This window comes from Vidua chalybeata, chromosome 1 (assembly GCF_026979565.1).
Source record: "Vidua chalybeata isolate OUT-0048 chromosome 1, bVidCha1 merged haplotype, whole genome shotgun sequence".
Lineage (NCBI taxonomy): Eukaryota > Metazoa > Chordata > Aves > Passeriformes > Viduidae > Vidua > Vidua chalybeata.
The window spans coordinates 23,735,631-23,762,251 of record NC_071530.1 but is presented as its reverse complement, the minus strand read 5'-3'; the positions used below and the strand labels follow the sequence as shown (position 1 = coordinate 23,762,251).

The following is a 26,621-nucleotide window of genomic DNA, read 5'->3' as shown; positions in this document are numbered from 1 at the left end:
ATAAGCATGTAGCATCACAGTATTTTTTATGAATCTGTAACTAAAGGAAGTTAATAACTGTATAACCTGTTCACTTGGTGCGTTTACTTACTTCTATTAATTAAATGTACTTTGTATTGTGTGCCCCATTTATTACATTCTGTGTCATATTTGCTGTGACTGCTGGGGAAGGGTTATGATAAAGTCAGAGGCAATGAAGATGGGTCCTCATCTAACAGGTGCTCCACTCCCTTTGTTCTTTGTATACACATATTCAAATCACATAAGGCAGGGGACGGATAGGACCTGTTAACTCATTGCTGATTTCCCTAGCAAATAAACCCGCAGCTGCAGGTCCAAGCCCTGGCTTAGTGCTGAGAAGGTGGCATTTGTGTGGGACAAGATGCTTTCATGGAGCCCTTTAGCCAACTTCTTTTGGGACTTACAGTGCAAAATATATTTTCTGCTTGTAGGTAAGATACAGTATGAATTATATTTGATTGTCATTGTGGAAATGTGAATTGGTTCTATAAGATTTATCTTTATAAATTTAAAGATATTTCTGTTGTATTGTCAGATGTTTGATTTCAGGAAGGTAGCCTAAATGCTTTTCATCAGATAGTGGCACCTTGTTTTATGAGTGAAGCTAAAGTTTTACCAGCTGAACAAAAATGAGTGCTATACATAATCTCTATGTAAAACTTGGCATTGATTAAATATTCATAGTCCACATGTAAAACATGGGTATTGATTAAATACATACTATTACATTTTTTTGAGTAACATATACATTGTGCATTCGTTTTAACCAGTAAGACTGGACAGATTCTTAACCAATTATACAGAAGCTGTTACACACTTGTTTAAAAATTTATTGAGACAGCACCAATACATCATTTTTCACTTCTTTATTATTAATTTATATGTAATATCTAAATGTAATTGGTATTGAAACTAAATTAAGCTTTTAGTCAACTGAAGAATATCTCCCTATTAGTAGTGCTATTGTTTGGTGTCTGGGTGCAGTTTTTGTACATGTGCATTTGTTATCCATGCAATGGATAAAAAATAGATGTTCTCTGTACTTTGATAGAAATATCCTGTGATCAGATGTTATAGATAAGCTTATTTCTACAAACTACTGTAATTACTTTTTTTCTATATTTAATTGTTTTTGTAAATGTCAACAGAGGAAATATGTAATATTACAAATCAAGTGCATCCTCTAATCTTTCATGTATAGGAACAACTTTTTTTTATCTTCTTTTTGAACCTCACAGTTCTAGCTTATTATAAAGTCACCTAGTTTCCTTGATTTCAGGCTCAATACTTTTTCAAGACTTTTGGCTTCATAATGATTGATATTTTATATGATGATTATTGGATCTCTCCTTTAAAAATGAAAAATATTTGGTTGATAAAAAACAGTGATTTTGTGCTTTATCTACTTTACCACTTTATTGGATATTTTTCATTAAAATCCTACAAGAGTTGTTGTCATTCAAGCAGAGTGCTTTGAGTACAGGTTTATTCATCAGGAAGCCTTACATCCTTACCCAGGAAATGTGCTGCCCATACTTCATATCGTGATGAGAATCAGGTGCATTGCAGACATGACACAAAGGCCACTGAAGGCATTGACCTCAGCAAATAAAATTAAATCCTGTAACAAAGCTCAGTAGAACTTTTTCTTGGGCAAAAATCCCAATCCAGAGAAGAACATTCCCAAATTTTCCATTATATAAATGGAGGTATAGAAATTGCAGCTTTCCTGGACCATTACATCTGGGTTGTTTGGAGTTTTTTGTTCCATAAATGAACATACTTGTAAAAAGGGGGAAAAAATATTTCACTGATCTAGTTACATTTTGCACCAAGTTCAGGAGAGCTGAAGGGCTAAATGAACACTCTGGTGAAAAGCAGGTAAGAATCCAAACTCACTTTCACAAGGAGATGTGCATGTTAAATTCAGAGAATGCTAAAATCTCGCTAAGCAGGTTTCAGTTTATGCCATAAACTCAAAAGTTATGTCATAGTTTTTTATTTAAACTAAAACTGCAGCCCTTGTTTTATGTCAACAACAATTCTGTTGTGCTTGCTAATACTGGTGATAGTAATGTGAAATGGAAGCAAAGCACAGATCACTGAGCTCCAAATGGAGGTCGTTGTGGTACAGCCCTTAGAATCATTATACAAAAGTTAGGTCTTGGAATTTCATCATCTTGGGAAAAAAGTGTATTATATTTGTAAAGCGGTAGGGATAGGCTTGAATTTTATGGTATTTGGGCCTGAAAAATATGAATTTAGTTTGACACATTGGCTTGATTTTGCTAATAATTTAATTCAAGGATTAGGCATAATAGTCTCCAGTTTAAATTAAAAATCAAAATTAGTCTAGTACAAGTGAATCATAGAACACTTTAGGTTGGGGAATACTCTAAAGAGTATCAAGTCCAGCCATAAACCTAACACTGCCAATTCCTTCAATAGAGCATGTTTCTGAGTGCCACGTCTACACATCTTTGAAGTATCCCCAAGGAGGATGACTCTACCACTTCCCTGGGTGTCCCATTCTAATGCCTGACAACACTTTTGATGAAGAGGATAACCCTCTCAATAAAGAATATTCCAGACTGCAGAAGACATGATCCCTGCTAAGACCAGAATATTTCCATCACTCCTCCCATAAAACTTTTGCCTGTGACAGAGCACCATTATCTAATAACTTGCCCCAGTCTCAGCCTGCCTTCTCCCTTGCCCTACCAGCCATGGGGAAGCTCCTGTGGGATGTTGGCACTCCACAAAATACCCCAAGCAAAGCCAGAGACCAACAAGAACTGGAGTTATCCAAAGGCACTCCTGAAGGGGCTGAGGGGAAAATGAGGTTTCTGTCCTCACCACCTCTGGTTCCAGCTAAAAGATTTTCCTTAATTGCAGATCAAAATGTCTTTCCAAGACATTACACAGAGCCAATTTTCCCTGTAAATCAAGTGGAACAAAGTTAATTTGCAGTTTCTATTCCAACAGTTTTTAGTTGCTAAGAAAGTACATTTTCCATCCCTGATTCTCTTTTTATTACTCTGTTATGCTGTTACATTCCATCCTGGTCATCCCAGTTATCCTGGTGCTCACAAGGTTAGGTTATGCTAAGTTTTTGCACAAACAGATCTGTGAGAAATATTATTTGTTTTCCATATTTTATGATTGCATTGCTTCTTTTACTGGCATGTTGTCCAACAGTACAATCACTTATTGGCAGCTAAATAAACCCAAAAACTGAACACCTTCGTACATAAAGAATCAGTAAGTATATGGACAGATCTTTTAATTACAGATCTCTCTGTGTTTAAGAGATGTGTTTGATTTTATTCCAGTTGATCTAAAAATTTAAATGGGTGGTTATAAAATTGCTAGGTTATATGAAATAGATCTCTAGCATTAAATATTTAATGAAGGATTCTACTGAGGAGTTACTCTCTCTTTTTCAAGTGGACAACAGCAGTTTAAATCTGATTTGTACTGTAATGTTGTCAGGGAGCATGTTAATATCTGAGAAGTGTTAGAATAACCAACAAAATGCTTAATGTCCTGCTAACCAGAGTCTAGCAAGCCTGGAAGAGTTGTGCAGTGTTAGAAAATTGCAAGAATAACAGGCTACAAATACTGTTAAAAAGGGATAGGGGAGCAGGCTTCAGTTTGATGTGCATCATCTGTTTTAGGTTTTTCATCTAGGAAGTTAAGCATGTAGATATCTCTGTCCTATGTATCCTCCACTTAAGCCATTCCACATTTTTTCTACGCTGTTCCTCTTTTTTTTTTACCCTGTTCTCCTCCTATCTCAGCTGAACCCCAGCCAGTCCTCTGCAAATGAAAGTCCATGCAGCCTGAAGCCCTCTGCCTGCTTCCTCCTTAGCCCCATTAGTGGGGGCTTGCCAGACTTTCTGTCAAAGGATTTCACTGTCTTTTTGTATATTTCCCCGTTAGTATTCTACAGCGTTTTCCTTTGCCTTCCCTGCCATGCCCTCAGAAATGCTGTAAGCTATCTTTAGCTGAGTGTAATATTGCTCAGCTTTATGAAAAGGGAAGCCAGCCACAAAATTACTTTTTTGGGGTAGATTCTGTACAGCGCTTCTGGCTTCCCAGGAGCCAGCCCACTCACACTCCAGAGTATCTCTGACATTAATTACTGGCATTACTGCTGCATCTGTAACCACCACTCCTTTTTCTGTCCCCACCCTCATCCTCAACAAGTTTGCTTTCCCATTACCTCATGGCAAACATTTGCTGCTTCTAACCCAAAAGACATGTACAGATACCACATTATGATACTGAATTGATTTTTTTTTTCTGTCACATAACCTAGGAAATTAGACAGAAATGAACCTTTAACAATTTCTGTCATAAAGAATAATTATATGAAAGTAGGGAATGTTAGAAATAAAGTTAACTCTGCATTATATTAATGAGCACAGTCACTTATTTTTCATACATTGCTCCTGCTCTTCCCTACCCATACAGCCCTTTCCAGATAGAAACACATTCCATGTACATCATCTGGGAAGTTACTTTTTCATTACAGGTATTTGTAAGCATGTCAAGAATCACAGAATCTCAGGTTTGAGGGACCTCAAGGATCATCAAGTCCAACCAAAAATGATCATTAGCAGGAAAAGAATAGATGGTGCACTTACGTTTCTTACTTATAAGAGGTTGCTTTTTTCCTAGAGTTTTTTTGCCACTTGCATTGTGCTTTTTAGAAGAATTGAACACAAATCTGAGCAATCAAACCTGCAACTAGAGTCAATTGGAGTTGCATCTTGAACATACTAAAACTTTCTTATATATATTGAAAAATCATACCCTTTATATTTTCAATTGGTCATCCAAAATGAGTCTGTATTTTTGCTGTTAATATTCTCTGGGCTTAAATTATTAATCTCTATCGTCCTATCAGTTAAAATGGTGTTGTGAGATCAGCTCATTAATGTCAATGTTCATTGCTGTTCTCATAAGTGCCGTGGCAAAGTTAATGTGAAAATCAATCATTTAGTTCCTAGACTAAAGCTTTAATAGTGTTTTATAAATATGTCTTAGGCCAGCACAAGGAAAAATTATTTTTAAAAGATATGGGAAAGACAATGATTAACCAAGGAGTGGCCTTTTTGCACTGTAATAGAGACAGAATTCTTGGAAAACAGAATTAATCATGTGGCTGAAAATTTCACTTTTGTGCATATCGACAGCAAGGCTTAATTCTGGCAATCTCCTAAGACTGGAATACTTGAATTTTGCAAGCTTTGTAATGTTTCTTGAATTTAATCTTACAGGTACAGAACAGTCAGCAATAATAATTATATATAGTTTTTGTCAGAATTCATGAAAGTGCTGCTTGTCAGATTTTCAGTCAGTTTCTCAGTATAACTGGCAGAGTACCTAAGAAGTCCAACCCAGAAAAAATCCTAAAAACTGAGTTTACAATCCAAGACTGTTAGGCAGTGTAAGACCTAGAAATACAAAATATTTTAAAGGGAAGATATTTTATACATTAAGGTAAATGTACACTATAAATACATATTTTGATCAAACTTTCAATACTAAAAGATCCTTTAGCTTTTTGTATAATACAAGGCTAGAGCTCTGTAGTTAGATGCAGCTTCATCAAGGTCAGTGAGCTCTTGCCCCTTTCATACTTAAAATCTGAGTCATAACTAAAAAAGAGTGAGTTTTAGCCTTGAAAGTTTTTTCACTGTAAGAATTTCTCATTTGAGTTTCCTGGGGTTTTCATTTGTGTTTTCGGTTTGTTTATTTGTTTGTTCTTCCATTTTTATGCAGGGATTTGTTCTGCCTTAAAATTGACAGTACCATCTCATACCATCCATGGTATTGAGGGGCAACCACTTCATCTTTCTGTTGACTACAATTTCAATGCTACAGCTTCTGAAATCCAGATCATTTGGCTTTTTGAGAGGTCTCAAAGTAATCCAAAATACTTGCTTGGCTCTGTAAATCAAAGAGTTGTTCCAGACTTGGAATACCAGCACAAGTTTACCCTTATACCACCAAATGCATCTTTGAGGATTGATCCATTGCATCTCAGTGATGAGGGCAATTACATCGTAAAAGTCAATGTCCGTGGAAATGGGACCATAGCTGCAAGTCAAAAGATTCAAGTAGCTGTTGATGGTAAGTTAGTAAAGGACAGTATCTTCATTTTGAAAATAAAATTACAATAGTTTCAAAGTCCTGGTTCTTAGTATCCAGTTACAATGGTGTCTCATTTAATGCAACCATACATGAATAAATGCAAACAATTAAGTTATGTTTTTTTCTACTGCTGCTGGAGGGAATACTAAAATATGTCATCTTTAAACAGAATTAATATATTGATTGATGCTTCTATATCATAAGTAAAAAACTGAAGAGGTATAGAAACATTTAAGATTATATTAGACAGACTTTTAAAAAATAAGATTTCATAAGTTTCTGCTGTGCTATCATGAGGATGCATTGAATTTCAAATAGTCTTTTGCCCTGAACAACTTTACCTCCTGAAACAAAGAGGAGCCATTGACTTTTGCTGGTGACTGTAGTCTGTAAAAGAAGCCCAGATCTGAATTCAGAAGTTTACTGAATTTCCCTCTTTAGACTCTGTTCTTTCTACTGGGGACTGGAAAAAAAATTGAAATGGGAAAAAATTATCTAAAAGGATGACAAGGGTCTTCTATAATTTATGGATTATACAGAGGGAACCCTGTAACTGAAGGGCTTAGGGCTGGAAGGAATGAGATGAACGACATCTTGAGGTGGCAAAGTTGTAGCTGCCATTTAACTCCTAAACCCATCCCAATCTGCAGACATCCTCATGACAGATTGCCCAGATTTCAGTGATGCCCAGTGTGGGCAAAGCTGTGGGCAGTCATGCTGAGAGGTCACACATGGTGTGCAGTGTCATGCTTTGTGCTCTTTTCCTTTCTGTGGACTCAGTGATTTGTACATGAGGCAAGAGGCCGTGGTACATATAACTGCAGCCTTTATCCTATTACCAGTAATATAAACAGTCTGGTTTTATTTATATCCCATAACAATTCTTACAGTCACCAGCTGAGAATATGACCTTCTTTTTTTAACCTTTGGCTACATTTAAGAGATAAAATTTGAAATATTAGTAATTTCCAGGGAGAATGATGATTGCTATTTGAATCATCTTGACCATGGAGACTGTAATATAATGGCTTGTCACTTTAACAACTCTTCATATCTGTTTTTTTTACAGTTCCAGTCACAAAGCCCGCTGTACATACTGAACCATCTTCAGGAGTAGTGGAGTATGTAGGGAATATTACCCTAAAATGTACTGTGGATAGAGGTACAAGGGTAGCTTACCAGTGGATGAAAAATGGGAAGCGTCTTCATGCTGGCCCTAATTATACCTTTTCATCAAACAATGCCACACTTCTAATTGTTCCTGTAGTGAAAGAAGACATTGGGAATTACAGCTGTCTGGTATCTAACCCTGTCAGTACAATGGAAAGTGAGATAATTGCACCAACCATATATTGTGAGTATATGAAATATTCATTATTATCTTTGTATGAATGATTTTGCTGGAAGGAGTGCCTCCAAATATGAAAACAGGCAGAAAACAGTGGAGCCAACATTGTATGTGAGCTTGCATTCAAAATGAGCTTGTTTGCAATAGCTCTAACTTTAGACAGGATAATAAAATTATTCAGTGTTGTGTAGTTGTGAAGATCAGTCTCAACTGCAGAATTCAAATAGAAACTTCAAAATTTCCACAGATGTCTTGAGATGTGACTCAAAGGGGAAAAAATAATGAGATCATTATACATTAAAATGTTGTTATAAATGAAGATACCAAATAGTATCAAAAAGCTAAGCACAGGATGTACCAGGCTGAAGGACTGGTATTAGTGGGTTTTCTCAAGATATTTCAAGTCCTGTCTTTTTCCATACTTCCATTAATGGCACCAGAAAGAAGATAGGGAGTATCTCAATGAAGTTCATTCATGACATTAAATAGGAGAACTGAATGACTCTGACAAAGTGATGGAACTGGGATGAGATTTGCTAGCAATGAAATAAATGGGCATGCCCTTTCAGAGAATAAAAAACATGAATTTCTGCTGATAAGATTGAGATTGATTAGAAAATAATCAAGGCAGTGAGCCTAGGTGATTGAGCTATCACAAGATATCTATGAACTGGCAGTGTGATTCAGGCATGAGAAAGATGTATTTAATTCTGGAGGAGTGAGAAAGGTATTTCCAACAAGGAAACAAGGGGAATGCTAATGGCACACAAAAGATAACACCACATGTGCAATCATTCACGTAGTCCCTGCAGATCCCAGAAAGCTGATCTTGAACTGGAAAGAAAGACAGACAGGAATGGAGAAGAGACGCAGAGACCTCAGTCAGGCTTAGCAAAATTAGAACTAAAAGAAATTATTGCATTCCATATCAAATGGGAAACGTGAGGGAGTAAGAAGAGTTGCATAAAGTCCATTTTTGACAGAAGAAAAAACCATAAGGTAGCCAGGTATTTTGACTGGAAATTAAGGCACCTGAGAAACTAATTGAGTTAGAGGAAACAAAAGATTGATTTAATCACCGTTCAACAATTATACAATAAATCTTAGCACCTTCTCATTTTGGTCCATGTCAGGAATTCCCAGAGCCTCCTCAGTTTTCAAGTAGCACATGCTACACATATGTCACCTGCCATGCTCTAATCCTCATGTCCTTGGGGGTTGAATTATCCTTCTCAAAGGAGAACTGAAATTTGAAAGGCCAGTACCTACTTTGCCACCAGTCCTATTCAGCCAGTTTACCCAGTGGCCCAGTCTGGAAGGGACACTGCAAGGACTGGAACTGAATTCCTGTCCAGGCAAGGGCTGGTACTCATTCCTGCTTTCTCCAGGCTCTGGCAGCTGGCAGCTGGTAGGCAGCCCCTGCTCAAGTTGTTACCATTACACCACCAACATATTCAGGACCTACATCTCTTACATCTCTACCTCTTATATTTTCCCCCTCCGCCTTTCATCTCCTTTCATCTCTGATTGTCTATTCTGCTAGTTTTTTGGGGTTTTTTGTTATAACTTGGAAGAATTAATTGGATATGGGGATGACTTGCATCTGAAGTATGGGAGGGAGGAGGTGTCTCTACACTGAATCAGGAGAAGAGAAAAAGACTGCCTAAATTAGCAAAGATTAACAAGGACGTTGTTAGATATGAACTGAGATAAGCTTATATGTAGCTTATAAAATTGACAGCAGTGCAGACTTGAAAATGAAGAAGCAGCTGCAAAGAGTCCTAAACAGGGCAAATATTCATTGAGCTTCCATCTCATTAGACAGAGGAATCATGATAAATAAGGAAATATTAGCACTGATAGAGCTTTAATTTATTATTACTGTAATTAAAAAAAAAAAATCAATCACATTCTTTCCTCAAGGTAGCACATTTTTATATGCCTGCTTTTGTAAAGTCACAATCTCAGCTCACTTATGTGATTAAAGTGCTAAGAACGAAAGCTGCAGGTGTATGAACGCAGCTCCTCTTCTGCATTTCTCACTTTAATGAGCTGTGAATTGGCCTTACAGAGGTCTGTCTTCAAAGAGTACCTATGTAGAACTTGGGACACTGTATCCAGCCTGAGATCCCTTCCCATACAATGAAGTCAGGTCAGGCTAGAAAAACATCTGCCACCCTTGCTACCTTTCAGACAGCTCTGTTGCACAGCTCATGTGAGATTTGAATTTCTGACCTGTTATACATCTGATTGTCTCCAAAGCACTGATGGAACTCACAGGTGTCTGGAACATCTACTCTGACAATGTGTGCCCTTCAGTCCCAGCTCTGTTACTGCTTCCCCCCTTCTTCCTCATCAATTACACACATTTTTCAGCAAATTTGAAAAATCTTTCTAAGTTCTAAGCTAGAAACCTGGATTTGACCTACTTTTTACTAGAGTTTTAAAATCTTAAAGTTAGTTAAGTGTCCACATTTCTTGAATCTTTTGCTGTTTAAATGGTTGTGATCTTTATCAAAAACCTTGAGATTCACTTTTTCTCCATGCATGTAAATATTATTGTATATGCATTTTCTGAATGTCCTTGATCAGAACTGAGGACTTGCTTTGTCCATAATATAAAATCTGAAAAAAGGTATTAAGAGCAAACAATGCAATGCTGAAAGACTTCAAATACCTGTGGTATTCTCTACATCCAAGTCAGTGATGGGAGTTGGGGTCTTACTTCCTGAGCTATATGAAGTCACCTAATTTGGTTCAACCTCTGCCTGCAGAAGCACTTTGTCTCCCAGCTCCCAGTTGTCAATAACAATCCAGAACAGGCCCTGAGATCTCTCTCTGCCATATGTCATTGCTGTGGGGGAGTTACTGGAGATGATAAAGAAAAGGTCACTCACGGTAAATACCTGCCATCTGCTTGGAAACTGTAACAGTCTCGTAGTGATAGGAGCAATTGGAAATATTCCCATGGAGCAGTAAATTGTTACTCAGAAAGATTGATTTATTATTTTACACGTCATTTAGTTAACTGGTTTTACTGAGACAAGAGGCAGTTTTCTGTAGAGAACAATACTTGAAAGGGAAAATAGAGCTGAGGGATCCATGAAGGCTATCATTGTGGGTTGTTGCTGAGTATGAAAAGTGGTTTTTAATTAATGTCTTATTAATATTATCCTGCTTCTCCATTAGTTACGATGATAATGCGTCCTGGAACATGGCTATTGCAGTCATGTGACTCAGAAACAAATTATTTCAAGACTGGAAGAAGCTGCTGTCCTGTAGGCTGCAGCAGACACTGTTGTACTGTGTTGATGGAGTTGAACTCAGCAGACTAAGTGGGATTTTCTTCCTCAAGTCTTCCAAAAGCTAGAATATGCTTACTAGTAGTGAGAGAATGGCTAATTTCCTACTTTTCAGAATCATCCTTGAAGCTGTGTATAACTGTCAGTTACTCATTGTTTAGGGACCTTGATGTACGGGATGCCTAGGAGAGGCAAAACATTGCTCCAGGCAAAGCAGAAGGGTTACCCAATCTTTGTGTTGGCTTCAGCAAGGAATACCACTTTTCAGATTTTGCCAGGATTTGGCTATTTCTTAAGATAACCCCTCTGTTTTTTTCCAACTTACTTCCCCAGCCAGTGTGTGTCAGTGTTTATATAATGATTTCTTTCAACTTGCAGTTTCCATTAAAATATAGTTCTCGGTGTTATCTCTTTATGCTGCACAGTTATGATACTGATAGAAAAGCAGAACTCATTTCCAATTCTTTTGCAGACTGTGGCAAACCACCAACTACAGTGAGGAGAGCATAGAAACCAGTCAACTATTCTTACCAATAATCTCTGTTAACACATAGCAAAGTCATGAAAGTAAAAGCTAATTTTCCTAAGAAGGGAGAATTGGATTGGAAGAACCACTAAATTGCTCTGAAAAGTTAAAAAAGTATGTTCCTGACTATACATATTTTGTGAGGGGCTTTAACTCATTTATGAAAAATGTCAAAGGCCAGTACATCCCTTCGTCTTTCAGATCTGAAAAAAAGGGGAAGTAAACACCTATAAGAGGTGAGCCCCTGTGAAAAGCTCCCCTCCCACAGAAACATGCAGCCCGAGTGAGGCCAGCCAAGCCAAAACAGTGGGGTATAGGTCTGTACTTCACAGAAATGGTCATTACAGGGTCAGCTGGCTCTTGGAGACAATAAAGCAAGTGACTCCGGAACTGCAGAGCCTGTGAGGAAGCAGCCCAGCATCTAGAACTTAAAGAAAAGCCATGATTCTTCAGAGTGGCCACTGCAATGTAGGTGGAAGCAGCACTAATTCATACTGGAGTGAATTTGTCTTGCATTTCCCAAGAAAATATTATGCATGATGTTGGCCATTCCTGAAAATGAGACTGCAAAAAGCTTACCACTAGGAAATGAGTAGAGAAAATTAAAAGATTGACAAGTTTATGTTGTGAAATACGGATGTTTACTTAAAAGTGGATTAAACTGAGGTCATATGTGGTGGTCTATAGTCTCTTGTCTAAGCCTGAACAAACAGAAAAAAACACAGAGGCACACACAAAATGGCCTGATCTGTGCTGTGTGCTAGTGGCTTAGGTGTTCTTGAAGAATAAATGAGTCTCATAAAAAAAGGCAAACAGTAAATAGAAGTATTAGAGAAGTATTAGAAAATGTTCTAACATGGTCCTGATTTTCATGGTGGGAAATAAAGTCTGAAATATATAAGTGTGCAGCTTCATGTAGCAGGGATTTTCCCATTCAAACCCAGCTACATTATCTTAATTCTTCCAGACAACCACAGGAAGGTGGATATTTTACTAGATTCCACTGTCTGCAATGGGCACAGTACTGTGCCTGTTTTGTGCTACACCATTCTGTATGAGGCAGCTTTACTGATCTTCAGGGATCCTACCAAAAGGATACTCTGCATATTTTCTTCTTTTGCTCTGTCATATTACGTCTGTGCATTTTTGATTATTCATGCAAGTCCTCAGGGAATTAATAACATTAAAATTCTTAGGGGTTTTTCGTTTTGTTTTTTTTAAACTAGAAAAAGTTATTTAATAAGGCACACTTCAATAATTATATTCTCTACATAAATTTGTATACTTCAATAACTGCAAAAATAATTTTAACCTGTAAAGATATAAAAGCTCCAATGATCTGAAATGTTCTAGTCAAAACAGCATGACAAATATTTTTATATTTAAGTATATTGTTTCCCTTCTCATTTTCCTATGCAGGTTGCACTAAAAATACTCATCTGCTCAATTTTTTGAGTAATGAACTCAAGACTATAGAACAACATATGCTTCTTCTAATTATATTCAGAAAAACAACTTTCAGCACAAGAATTTGCTCTTGAAAAAGGCCTAATTATAGTAGTAATTATTTAAGTATTTTAAATTATTTAATTATTTAAGGTATTATTTAGTAGTACAAACCTACTAAAATAGGGGGAAAGTTAAAGTTTATTCTAGCAGTCATTTATGGAAAAATTTTTCTGCATTCATCTAAGACACACCCCACTCAATATTATACCTGTAATTTAGTTCCCTAAATAATTTTTATACTGTAAATTACTGCACTGAAGATAACATTACAAGGCCAATTTGTTTACTTTTAAATTTGTAGGGAAATTACTTATGCCAGTAAGTTTGGCATCAAATATGCTCCTAAAGAAGACATGCTCCTTTACTTCATAGAAATCCAACTGATTTCAGTTTTCATTCTTTTTATCATGCTGAGAAATACATAGACCCATGTGTTTTCCTTAAACAGCAATTAGACCACTATTAAGTGGTGTAGCCTGAGCGAAGCCTAGCACAGACCCAGTTACTGACCTGAAATCCTTTTCATTGGAGTGACTGAATGCCAGCCATTCTAAAGGCTAGTCTAACTTAAATATTCTTACTTTAGAGATGCATGTCTGATTAGTTTTTAATTATATACTTTGATTTTCATTTTCTCACTGTATTTCTCTTTTTTTTCCCAATGCAGATGGACCTTATGGACTAAGAGTCAAATCAGACAAAGGTCTGAATATAGGGGCAGTGTTTACAGTTGACGTGGGGGAAGTTGTACTGTTTGACTGCTCAGCAGATTCAAATCCACCAAATACTTATTCATGGATTCAAAGGGATGACAATACCACTCAAGTAATCAAATATGGACCCCATCTGGAAGTTGTATCTGATAAAGTGGCCCAGAAGACAATGGATTACATGTGCTGTGCTTTCAACAACGTGACTGGAAAACGAGATGAAACTCGCTTCACTGTTGTCATTACATCTGTAGGTAAGAATGTAACTTTACTGCTGTAAAGTGTAACATCTGAGTGGATGCCCCAAAAAAAAGGAAGTCTTTCTTAGAATATGTATTGAAATTTAGGCCTTGCTAAGAATATAGTAAAGGGGCTTTTCGACATTTTGTGGGATAAAGGTTTTACTTGCTGTATGACACAGCTTGGAACACAATCCACTAAGACACTGAAGTTTTGTGGGATTTTATTACAATGTTCATGTAAATTATTTCCTTGTCATAGTTACGAATCTCTGGATTGATTGCTGGGTTCTGAAGAACACATACCTTCATTGCTCATACAGTATAACCTCAGCTCCTATATGATTGTGTTCAATAGCAACAAAGCAGTTTTTGAGAAAATCTCCAGAAGCATAGAGCAAAGAACAAGATATCAAGGAAGTCTGATGTCTCTTCTCAATACAGATGGATACAAGTATTTCCAGATAAGGAACATATGCTATTAATGTTGAACAAGCATGACTAGATTGCCTGTTAGAAAATTTAACAAAGCAATTTCACGTGGGCTGAGCAAAGAGCTGACAAATTTGTTTGTCTGGTAAACAAGATATGTCCATGATTCAGGCTACTTACTGATTCATCATGAATCCAGGGCTTTCAGTATGCTGGGAGGAAGATGGGTTTCAATTTCACAGTAAGAATGCTGCACTGAAAAACTAAATATTGTGGTTAGTAGTGAAAGAAAATGCAACCAGAACTACATATTTATAGAAATAAACATGACATTTCTCCAGGAAGTTCATGTAAGATATGATATTCAGCTGAGATTTCCTTTCAAAGGCCAGAAAGAAGACTCCACAGCTTCATGGTTGGTTGCACTTAAAATAATAGATTTCCTAATTACAAATATTTTACTTACATCTTATTAAAACATTTTATCCTGTGTATTTAAAAATAGAAAAAGATATTTTTCCCTCTCAGGAGCCATTTTCTTTTTCATGAGTGTTTATTCAAATATCACTAAGTAGAAATGTCAAGGCTACACCTTGCAGAGCAGCACTGACTGATTCTAAGAGGTATGAATTCACACACAATTCATTCTCAGCAATGTTGCTCAGGCTAAATTCTCATTGCAAGTGAATAAACATACTAACCAAAGACTATAAGAATTGTCCATATTCCTTTTCCATACCCTCATAATCCTAGATACAGAGCCTGGACTATGGCATTCAAAATACCAGAAACTCCATTTGCAGTAGCAGCAGGAACTCTGATGTTTCGGAAGACCTTACACAACTTCCCCGTGGGACAGAAACTCACCTATATGGTGCTACAGACAGCTGCCTAATTAATCCTAAAAATTATCTACAAAACAATTATTTTAATAATTTACAATTATATCAATAGTTGCATTAAGTTGTTACCCATTTTCAGCCAAGATTCTAAAATAAGATGAGGTATCTCATGTACACCAGTCATTGCTCAGTTTTCAAGGTTAGCTTGAGTGTGTTAAATGCATGCAAAGAGCATGTCTTTGTTTTCTGCACTGATATATCTATGGAGATGTGATTTGTTGAGTCTACATTTGAAATTACTCACTTTAAGGAACAATTTTAAGGACTCATCTGATTCTCCAGCATTTGGGCGGGCTTTTTCTTCCTAAAGAAAGCAGTACACTGAAGGACTACTAAAAAAATTGGTGAAATTGCAGTGGTTTAGTTTCCCATATCTCTAGGACACATCTGTCTAGAAATCCTGATATTTAATCTTCATGAAAACCACTGCACATGTAGCCAGCACAATGCCAGTGAATTACAGAGAGGCGTAAGTAGATGTAAGCAGCCCTCTGCACAGGAGTTCATTGACTACTGGAAACACATCCAGCTAAATAATATACATTTTAATTGTTCTAATAAATCTGGCATTAGTAAATATGCAACATTTATTTACCTGTATGGATTGTGACTTGTCCTTTAATCACATGAATTCTGCACAATTCAGAGCAAAAGGAGGAAATTGAGAGTGCACAAGCAAATACGTCTGGTATTTCCTAACCTTCACATTCTTGTCTTTGTAAATTCATTACAAATGTTTTCCATGTGCTTCTAGGTATGTAATTATATGCAATTTGTGTATGTGTTGTATCAGAAAATGCTGCTGGAAAAGTCCTGCTAGTTCATAGCCCAGCAAAAGACTTGAGCAAACGAAAGAAATATTTTGAATATATTTAGATATGAATACAAACCACATGGTGGAGTCCCCATCCATGGAGGTGTTTAAGGAAAGACTGGACATAGAACTTAATGCCATGTTGATCTTTGATCATAGGTTAGACTTAATGGTCTTAGAGGTCTTTTCCAGCCTAACTGACTCTGTGATTCTGTGATAATTTATTGGTTTCAGATGTGGTTTGATAAATAACCAGACTGTCAGTGATCTAAAAATCTTTACAAAAAGTCTAATGGATCTTTTGTCTTCTCCTACTTTATAGCTCAAAACTACTAGGAGGATTTCCCTCCAATCTAGTACAAGTTGCTCTCTCACCCTCTTTTTTTGGTAGTTCAGTGTCTCTATATCTCAAGTTATAATATGCATTTTCTTTTTTTGATGCTGTAATTTGTGGCTTACATTTACTGACTTCCATTTAGCTCTAGACACTAATCTGCCTGGAAGTCTTTTCTGATATGCATGTCATTGCTTTTTCAGTTCAGGAAATCTGTGGGGAAAAATAAATATTACCCATTCACAAGACCCAAATTTTGCACCTGTTTTATATCTCTATGCAGGTTTACTAGTTTCAGAATAATTTTAAAATATACATTTTTCAGTGTCGTTGTAGCACATTGTAAAGAACAAGGAACTAAATCCAGTACTCATCTTCTTTGTCACAGGGTTGGAAAGGCTGGCCCAGAAAGGAAAATCTTTGTCTTCTCTTGCAGTAATAACAGGAATTTCATTATTTTTGATCCTAGCTATGGCCTTTTTATTCCTATGGAAAAGATATCAGCCACATAAAGGTATGTAAAAGTTAAGCAAAGTCTGGCTCTTCTTTTGGACCATTGGAGCAAAAAGAATAATTTTTTTTTCTTCTTTTCAGTGATACAACAGAAGCTACAGAGCAGGTAGAAAAACAATTCATCTTACTTCTAAAAGTACTTTCCATCCAGAGAATTGCATTTTATCATATTCATTTTCTTTCCTTGGCTTATGACAGCAAACTGAGAACCATGTTTATGTTTTCTAGGGCAGAGGCTGATTACAGGAAGGCACAGGCATTTTCAGGTAATGCTAATGAAATAAGTGTGAGCATAATGTCAAAGTCCATTTCTGAAAAAGAAAAATAGCATCACAAAATACAGAAAAAAAGTAAAAGGAAAGGAAGAAAAGAGTGCTTTTATGTTGGGTTACACACCTCTATGATAGCTTAATTAAGATAAGACCTAAATGAGAAGTCAGCATGGATTTAGCTCATGCCTGCAGCTCATAGCAGTATGTACTTTTGTCTTGAATTCTACCTATTAATCCCATGGGATTGGAATACCTGTATTCCACTGTTGTCACCAATATGACTTAAATCAGTGTTATTGTGGGATAGCAGTAAGAGGTGATAGACCATGGGAGGATTGCAACTGAAAATGTTCATGGCATCAGTTGTTATCAAAATCATGAGTTAATGACTTAATGACATGAGTTAATTGCAATATACCTATATAACCTTCTATCATATTCTGTACTACCTTTCTCTGTGTTATCAGGACTCACAGTGTTTTTTTTTTCCACTGCCTCTTTTCCCTTCACAATACTTCCCACCTGATCATAGGCAGGAGATGCTAGAGACCAGCCATCCTTTGGAAGGAGATCACTTTTATTCCCATTCCTTTCTACCAAAGCATCAGTGCAGACCATAAACTGCTACATGCACAAGTAGAGGGAAGTATATAAAGCTTAGGAAAGTAGGACATTCACTTGAACACAGAGGGTCCATCAAAGTCATAGCAAAGAATAGAAATTCATCATTGTTTTTAGTGCTGCAATCTTTGATGTGGAATATTGCCCAAGAGACAACCAAGAGCCTCACATCTCCTGGACAGTGGGAGGGTAGACTAACTACACCTAAATACACAAGCTGTATCTGAAGTCCCAGATAATAATAATAGTGTGGCATCTCTAGGTACCATGTTCCCTTTTATTATTCTCAGAATTGTAAAACATTCAGGTGGTACTGCTTCACTGCACTGTGGATGTGCTGAGTTTATTTATTCAGCCTCTTTTCTGTGGGAAATGAAAGTGAATTGGTCATTTTAGCCTTCCAGAATAGAGAGTATGAATGCCTCTACCAAAATTGTTGCTGAGGTTAGCAAGAGGCTCCACACTTGGTATAAGGTGTGGGAGATCACCAAGTAACGTGCACACCAGCTCTGCAGCTGTCCTGCCTCACTCCACACCAGTGTAGGAGCTCAGCAGGGAAGTGGTACAAAGCAGATCACATAAGTAGTATTCGGGTGTTTTAAAAATTAGGGCAAAATATCTTGTCAGTCATTATTTTCCAGGTTCATATTAACATCTCTTTTTTTAAATCTTTGTTCTAACTTTAGGACATGAAAGTGCTTTGGATGATTTTGGGATATATGAGTTCATCACTTTTCCAGATCTTACCAATGGCTCTAGGGTATGTGATCTTACATCGTAAACAGACAGTTTCTCTTCTATTTTTCTAGGTATACTAAATATCTGTACCAGAATCCTTCTGTAGGTTTGCTTCTGTTGCTTTTTACGGATGTCTGTATGACACTGTATTCATGGCTATTGGTCACCCAGTACTTGCTCTTTCTTTCCTGTTATATTAGTTCAGTGCTTCGTACTCAACATAGTGGAGTAAGGAATAATTAAGCTCTAAAGACAGCAATCTCCATTCAACTACCCTATATTGAAAGAATATTAAAAGAATATTAGTAATGTTGGGTAGCTAAGTAGCACTGAACCACTTGTGTCAGACAGGCAAGTGTACTGTTGTGATGCCATTTTCTCCCTTGACCCTAATATTTCTGCTCATGCAACATTCAGCCCTGGCAGTGCCGAAAAGTGTCAGGGGGTTATTTAAAGTGTAAATATAAGATAAGTCTCAGCTGTATTTTACAAAATTTATCTGGTTGGTTTCATGTACTGTAGGGTAGGAGTTAAGCATAGGAATTTTGCCAGCAGAAAAGAAATCCTGCAACATTTGCTGCTTCCTTGCATGGTGTCTTTTCTGACATTACTGCTTCCTTGCATGGTGTCTTTTCTGACATTACTGCATAGCAGTTTGAGACCATTCTGATATGGTGTAAAGGGACAAAAAAAAAAATCAGAAACAGGGCCACAAAATTTAGGGACAATGGTAAAACTGGGAGGAAAGAGAATAAAGACTTTGCCTTTGCTAGGGAAAATTGCCAGCAATGTAATCTTGTAACTTTGGAGAGCATCAATCTGGTCAGGTAAGGGAGAGCTCTTAAAGCATGGTCACAGTGTCACATTGTCACACCTAATTTGTTTTTTATGATTAGTACTCATAATACATGATGTCAGAAAACAGTCACAGATTAATTTATCTTCTCTGATGGAGTTAGATGTTTGAAATATACATTTATAGGGCTAAAGTGCTACTGCAAATGTTAGTGGAGAGGACAGGCTTTTACAGCAGCAGAGATAAAAGACTTTTTAAAAACAGAGCAACTGAACTGCTTCTTTAACAGTTTGTGCCAGTAAGAGGCTTATTAAGTTTAGAGATCAGGCCCTAGATCATTACAGCCTTAAGCATACTGCGATATTATACTAAAGAGGGTATATTTAGATTAAATAAAATCTTTACTTGTAAGGATGGTGAGGCAACTGAAAGTTGCCTCAGTTGCAGATGCCCCATCCCTGGAAGTGTTCAGAGTCAGATTGGACTGTGAGCAATCTGGTCTAGTGAAAGATGTCCCTGACTATGGCAGAGGGGTTGGAACTGGATAATCTTTAGGGACTTCCAAACCAAACCTTCTATATCCCTTAAGCTGATAATATCACAATATCACATTTTTGCAGGATCAGGGCCTTAGCAGGTCAGAAGGGAGAGAGCAGTGACAAGAACAACAGGACGGATGTACAAGCAATGAAATGTACTATAATTTCCAGTAAAATTTTAAGAAACAGGAGAAACTCCACTCGTTTATGTTCAGCTATTCAAATGTATAACACTGCAGGTAAAGTCAGCATTAGATCCACTGATTCATTTTAGTCAGCAGAGAAAGGGGAAAGTAAGAAGGTGGAGATAATGAAGAACTGGAGGTTAGGTATAGGCAGAAAGACTGGTAATTCCTTATGGATGTAGAGTCTAGGTAAATCTGTTGTCATGACATGAGAGGAAATTAATATACTTAACATGCTGAACCATCAATATTACTTGATTCATGGAAATTCCATGCATTTCTCTCTCTTTGACAGGCTGATGGGAATTTTATGCTGAACCCAAGCCCAGAATATTTACTGCTTTTTTACCGTCTGTTCTCCTGCTTTTCCCTTTAGTAAATGTTTCTTTCTTGACTTGTGGTACCTTAATATAAAGTATTTGCTGTATTAAATACAAAAGCTGCATCCTAAATCTTTTAAGGGGCTAAATGAATTTAAAACTAATACTTGTCTTACTATTAATGTGACAAGAACTTACTCAAAATGAAATGCAAACTAGAAGAGACTACCTGTTCAATCCACAATCAAAACTTCATAAAAAGTTTAAAAAACTACAAGTTACATTAACAGTTTAATTTCTGTTGAATCTTTTCATATTTGTACTTACAGTAGGAATATGCTTTGTTGGTTTTAGGTTTCAAGTCAATCTGTTCCTGGCCCTGACTTTGTCGCAGGCCAGGATATGCTAAGTACGGTTTATGAAGTTATTCAGCACATTCCTGAGCAGCCAGAACAAGACCACCAAGAGTAAGTTACAGACTGTGCTCACTCACATGGTAACTCAAAGACAAATACTTTTGCATCCAGAACAATTTACATTTTGGTAGCTGTTTTTTGATTCCACTGAGAGGATTATGGAAGGAAAGATATAAACTACCTTAATTCCTCCACCATTTCCTAGCCAACCCCCCACTTTTCCTCAAGGCTCTAGTCTGTTGTTTCATTACACCAGTTTTGTTAAAGTGTAAAAAACAAAAGGTGAGATCTTCAAACACAGCTTCAAATTGAAATTCCCACTTAATTTAATAGTGCACTGAAACACCAGCACTTCTTACTGAATAGGTTAAATATTCAATCAAAGCAGTTTAATTGGTAGCATGGCCTCCAGACCTCTCAGCCATGTGCCAAGTAGAGTTAGAGTGGGGGTTTTTGCAATGTTGAAACTGGTCAGTTGAATAATAATCAGTGGTTGTTAAAATAGTCACTGAAATACTAACAGACTTCTACTTAAGTAAGCTGTGTCTCTATAGCAAAAGTGTCTCCCTTGTTGTGTGGTACCCTGGCTGGGAACTCCACAGAAACACTTTTGCTGAGTTAAATACCAGGAAGGCCACAGCACATTGTGTTTATGTCTTGTAGACCTGGTTTTGTTCAAATCACCTAGTGTATATCACTTCCTAGCATAAGAAGGGTGAATACACTAAAGTTTTTGTAATTGTAGTATACCTGCCATAAATCTATTGTGAATATAGTCTTTCTTACAAATTAAGAACAACATACTAGACTTTATTTGGTAACAAGCCCATTATATCTCATTTTCTATGTTTTTTTAATGTGTTCTGTTTCTTTTATAGTTGAAAAGGAAAATACACTTAACTCTTAACAATAAGGAAAAAACTCTTAACAATATGCTAATCAGTTGGCTGAGTAATCACAATGTTTATGTGACTGCATTAGCATGCAGTACTTACCCTACAAAAAATGTCGTTATATTTTCGTTTATGTCTTCAACTGTGTGTCCAAGTTTTGCATGTAAACAGGCAGCCATGCTTGTCAAAACAAGCTGGTCAGTGAGAAAGCAACACTGATTATGTTTTTTCTCTGCTCAGAATTTTTCACTTTGAGCCCTAAGATTTTTAAAGCCAAATATAAAAAATACCATTCATAAAGTATATTTTCTTATTCTTCCTCTTACATGTCTTTCTTCTCAAGTTTCTCACTGATACATGACCCCTCTGAAAAAAAGGAATAAATGCAACAAAAAGGTAACTTGAACTTTGTGACAGTTCAGATTTCAACTTAAACTTTGCAAAACATACTCTGTAGTTGTAAAGGATTCATTTGCATAAACCAATTTTGCTCCTCTTTTCGTATTTCATATTTTGAAAAGGAAACAGGAAAAAGCTTTAACTAATAGCACAAAATCTGTTAAGCATGATACTGGGCAACCTCCTCAGATGAGAAGGACCACATTCATGAATTTTCCAATTCCTGACCTGCTGAGAAGGAGCACTCTGAGTGATAAATAAATAAGGATGACTAAGTCAATACTGCTGCTTACAGCAGGATGTTTCCATTTCAGTATAAGGGAGAAACAAAACACCACAGAACAGAGAATGAAGCTGGTAATTGCAAACTCCTGTAGTGCAAAGTAATGATTACTTATGGTTGAATCTCACAGACTCAGTATGCAGTCATCTGTACAATAATCAGCAATATTCACAGGAAAAATGATACAAAACTTGCCTGCACTCTGTTTATGGCAGGAATCTCTCCTTGAACAGATATTACAGCGGCCAAACAGATTTGTTAGTGAAGTGATCACTTTATTCTTATTTCCAGTGCTTCTAAATGGAACTGCTGTGATTTTATAAATTTATTAAAATAAAAATGTAAAGCAAAATCAGTCAAAAACAATGTTTAATTCTCAGATTTACAGTTTGAGAATATTTCAAATCCTGTCTTTGAATGTAGCTTCACCAGAATTATCTGGTGTTCTCTCTCTTGCTCTTAGAAATCCCAGTACAATACCAGCAAATTTGCACACTAGCCAATGCCTAACACATGGGAATAGCTTTTCCCACTTTTCATCATGCTTTTCTTAAACTTTTTATCCTTTCATCCACACATGCACATATGCCTTTGACAATCTAAATAATTACAAAAGTTTAGATGTGCCCTAGCTCTTAAAAGGTAGAAATACTACTGGAAAATAATTAAATTCTTTAAATCTCTTGGGTTTGGACTGACAGACTTATAACTTAATTGTAGTCAAAATATAAGGTGAGATGATAGCTGGCTTTGCACTTTTACATACACATGCTTCCATTAGTTGCTTTTCATAACAGTCTTTTGCAGACTCGCCTCTTCTGCACCTCCAAAGAATCAAAGGGAAAACAGAAAATCAGATTTTGTAGGAACTGTCCTGCTCCATCTCTGGGATCCACAGTCACAGGGAGTTACAGGATTGTCACATACTCCAGTATATCATTAAACAGATTCTTTAAAGCCATTTTGGTTTGATTCTTTTCCCACCCTTGGACATTTTTTAAACCAAATATAAATTCTTTGACAAACTGAACAGGTTCTTCCACATATGGAAGAAATCCAAAGATGTCTGCCAAAGCTAATGAGCAAGAGGTTTAGCCAGCTTTTACAGATAAGCACTGACAGTTCATAACTGTTCCACTAAAAACTGTTTGTATCTTAGGTTTCATTTTCACTCCAAATGAAGATAATTTTACATCATCTTCTAATCCATACTGTTTCTCTCATCTCAATCATTAACCATTTCACAGATTTCTGCTCTGCCAGCTGTTAAAGAGCAGTAAGGATACAAAGCCTTGCCAGGCATTTCAGCACAGGGTTGTACTGTGGACTGCACCGGCTCAGTCCATGGTTACCACCACCCTTTAGCAGGTACATTATTGTTGTACAATATGAGCAGTTTGAAATATCTGTACAGAAAGAGCAGCAATGCAGGATGCCATATATTAGCCATTACGTTATTATGGCTCAAACCTGTGCTGTCTTTTAAAAACTAGACATACTATGCATACTAAAAATTCATTCAAAAATGAGTGTGTTTCAAATCTGTCCCCAGAGATCTTATTCAGGCTGAAGAATTGTGTTTAGAGCTGCTGGTTTGCTTACATATTTGCAACAGTTCTTTTAAGGAAAAGAAAAACAGCATTGTGGACAAGTGTTAGATATATCTATGCATATGTTCTCTCCTAGATGTATATGAAGATACAGGAAGAGGAAATCAAAGCACCTGAAAATACCAAAGTTACTTCTTCTTTATAATATATTGAAGGAAATTCCAACAACCTCAAGAGTAGCAAAGGCTTATTCCACCTTGTCTTGAAATAGCGATTTTTCTTCAGACTGAAAATCCCTTTTCTTGGGGTGCTCTGAATTGCCCATTTTTTAATTCTTTTTTCTTTTTTAAGTAATAATTCCTTGGAAAATATGGTTATTTTTAATTCTTTTTTTTTTCCTTATCAGTGAATACAAAAGACAAAGCTTTAAAAATGCACTATAAAACCTACACCTTTTTTAAAAAACAATCAGCAGAAGCACAAGAAGGAACCAGGCCCAAGATGCTATCCATGCTTGTTTTATTTAAAAAATAGCAAAAAATAGCAAAGAGAAGGTTTTTTTATTTGGGTTGACTTTCACAAGAGAAGACCTCCATACTGGCATGAAAAGTAATAAATGCAGTATTGTCAGATTGCAAAATACATTTGGGGTTTAGAATAAAGTCATTCTTTTAATTCATTTAATGTGACATAATTTTCAAGTGTAGAAACGGATTTGTCAAGCAGTTACAAAAATGTATATATGTATATTATTCAGAATGATGTGTTCTCATTAAATTGTTTCCTTTGCATTTGAATTGGTTTTCTATTTGCTACTGAAGAGCCTGTTTCTCATTGACTAGGAGAGTAAGTAATATTCAAGCTATTTCCAAAAGCTGCAGGAAGTTCAGGCTATTTGTACATTAAAATAATTCTCCAGTGCAAATGAAACCAATCTTACTCTGTTTAAACAGTGTGCTACAAGTCCCTTTGCAAATAGAAGAATACTCTTCCAGAAGCTTCTGTTAGCTGGCTTCTGAATCCTGCAGGAAAATTCACTATTATTTCCACAGGGTCAGCTATTAGTTGGTGTCAGTTAGCCACAGTCAGGGACAAGAGGAAATATGAACTGAATTAATTTACAGGGGGAAAAAAGTTACTTTAGGAACAGTTAATTGTGCAGAAAATCATTACTGCAAGTAATGAGAAAGCAGACAGTGTGCCTACCCTTTAAGACAGGCTGTATGATATTATTTAAAGCACTCTGTGTTATGAAAAATAATTTGCACTTATTTAAAATACCTTAATCCATATTTACTAAACATTCTTCCTATCTCCATCTTTCAAAGACAAGGAAGAAATAGCATGGTTTTCAGTCAGCATTCTGATCTTGTTAGGCTGAAAAAAAAAAGGGAAAAAAAAATAACTGCAACATTGCTTGTGAGGAAAATAGGATCTGGCATTTCACAGAGGCAGCACATGAAGCCCAAATATGCAAGTAGTAGTGACATGATCTCAAAAATAATGTAGCCACCAGATTTGCTCCCTAAGAAATAGCCATCTGACATGAAGGCATCAGGCAGAGGCTGATGTAGAAACATTTGGGCAGAACTCTGAAAGACTGAGAAGCTTAGAGAGTTCCCCATAAATTCCTCCATTGTTCAGTCAAAACTGATTTCATGTGTGTTTCAAATCAGGACAGTCCTTTGGGATTTGAAAAGTCTGATTTTCACCCTCTTTTCTCCTCCTCTTCTTGCTGGAGCAATAATTTTAATTGCTTTGTAAGGGAGTATGCTGATTAGTGAAGTGCTTGAGACCATTCCGTCTTACCCCATTGGATGTCACTGCAGGCCACAGGGCAGGAAATGCAGATAAATTAAGAGAAAGTCGTTTTTCCACCTCTGGACCCTCTGTATTTAAAACTGCTAGTTGTTTACATTTTTTGAGCTTTTGTGGGGAAAAAAAAAAAAGAAGTCAGGTCAATATCAGTTCAATTCTACATTCTTTTAAGCTCACTTAAGCCCATGCCTAAGTGCATTTTAAAGGTCCCAAAACATTTTGTTTCAGAATCTGTGCTCATGTCTCAATAACAGAGGGGAAAACTGTTTTGGATTAAGCCATTTGTCAATAATGTGAGATGACTTCAGTAGTCCAATACAAAAGTCCACCTTAACAGTCTTTTGAACTTCTGCAAAGTGCCTGTAAAAATAACTGTAAATTTAATAAAACAATTTTGTTTATGCATCACATAATGCCTAAAAGCTCTGTGGATCCATGCATTTTCTCTGGAAAGGACACCCATCATTAAGTTTGTAAATAAGAAAGAAAAACTTGCCTATTGCAAGTAGAATGTCCCCTAGAGGCCCTGTGTGCAAGTCGTGGCTGCCACATTCCTACTCTCCACTTATAACAAAAATTTACAGAAAAAAACTCAACTGGAAGGGAAAATTATTTACTATAGAAAGAAAAAAATGGCATAAATAATTATTTTAGTTATGGCAGCAGAATTAGCTCTGCAAATAGGAATATGTTATCGAAACAGACAGAGGGCAAAGACAGGCAAGTCACCTTCTGCTTATACTATATTGTTCTCATCTCATGGTTTCATTGTGTCTTGTGTATTACTGACTGTTAACCAAAAATACACTGGCATAAATTTCTATTCAAATTCTGTGCTCATTCTTTACTGTTGTTCCAGAATTTCCACAGTGCATTGAGCTACTTATGGTAGGGAAATCCATTTGGTGGACGTATAAAAACAATAAACTGCAAGGAAAAAACAATTCTGAAATGTCACAGAAGCTTAATGGGTGACAAA

General features: G+C 36.5%; 1 protein-coding gene across 1 annotated transcript; it reads left to right on the top strand.

The window, feature by feature from the left end:
- The first annotated feature begins 382 nt into the window (after positions 1 to 382).
- HEPACAM2 (HEPACAM family member 2) lies at positions 383 to 20,754 on the top strand. The gene is made up of 9 exons (XM_053954119.1): positions 383 to 452; positions 5,812 to 6,162; positions 7,253 to 7,537; positions 13,536 to 13,832; positions 16,688 to 16,813; positions 16,894 to 16,918; positions 17,041 to 17,078; positions 18,392 to 18,465; positions 20,638 to 20,754. Exons 1-9 carry the CDS (start codon positions 383 to 385, stop codon positions 20,752 to 20,754), a joined length of 1,383 nt encoding a protein of 460 aa, XP_053810094.1.
- Positions 20,755 to 26,621: the final 5,867 nt, after the last annotated feature.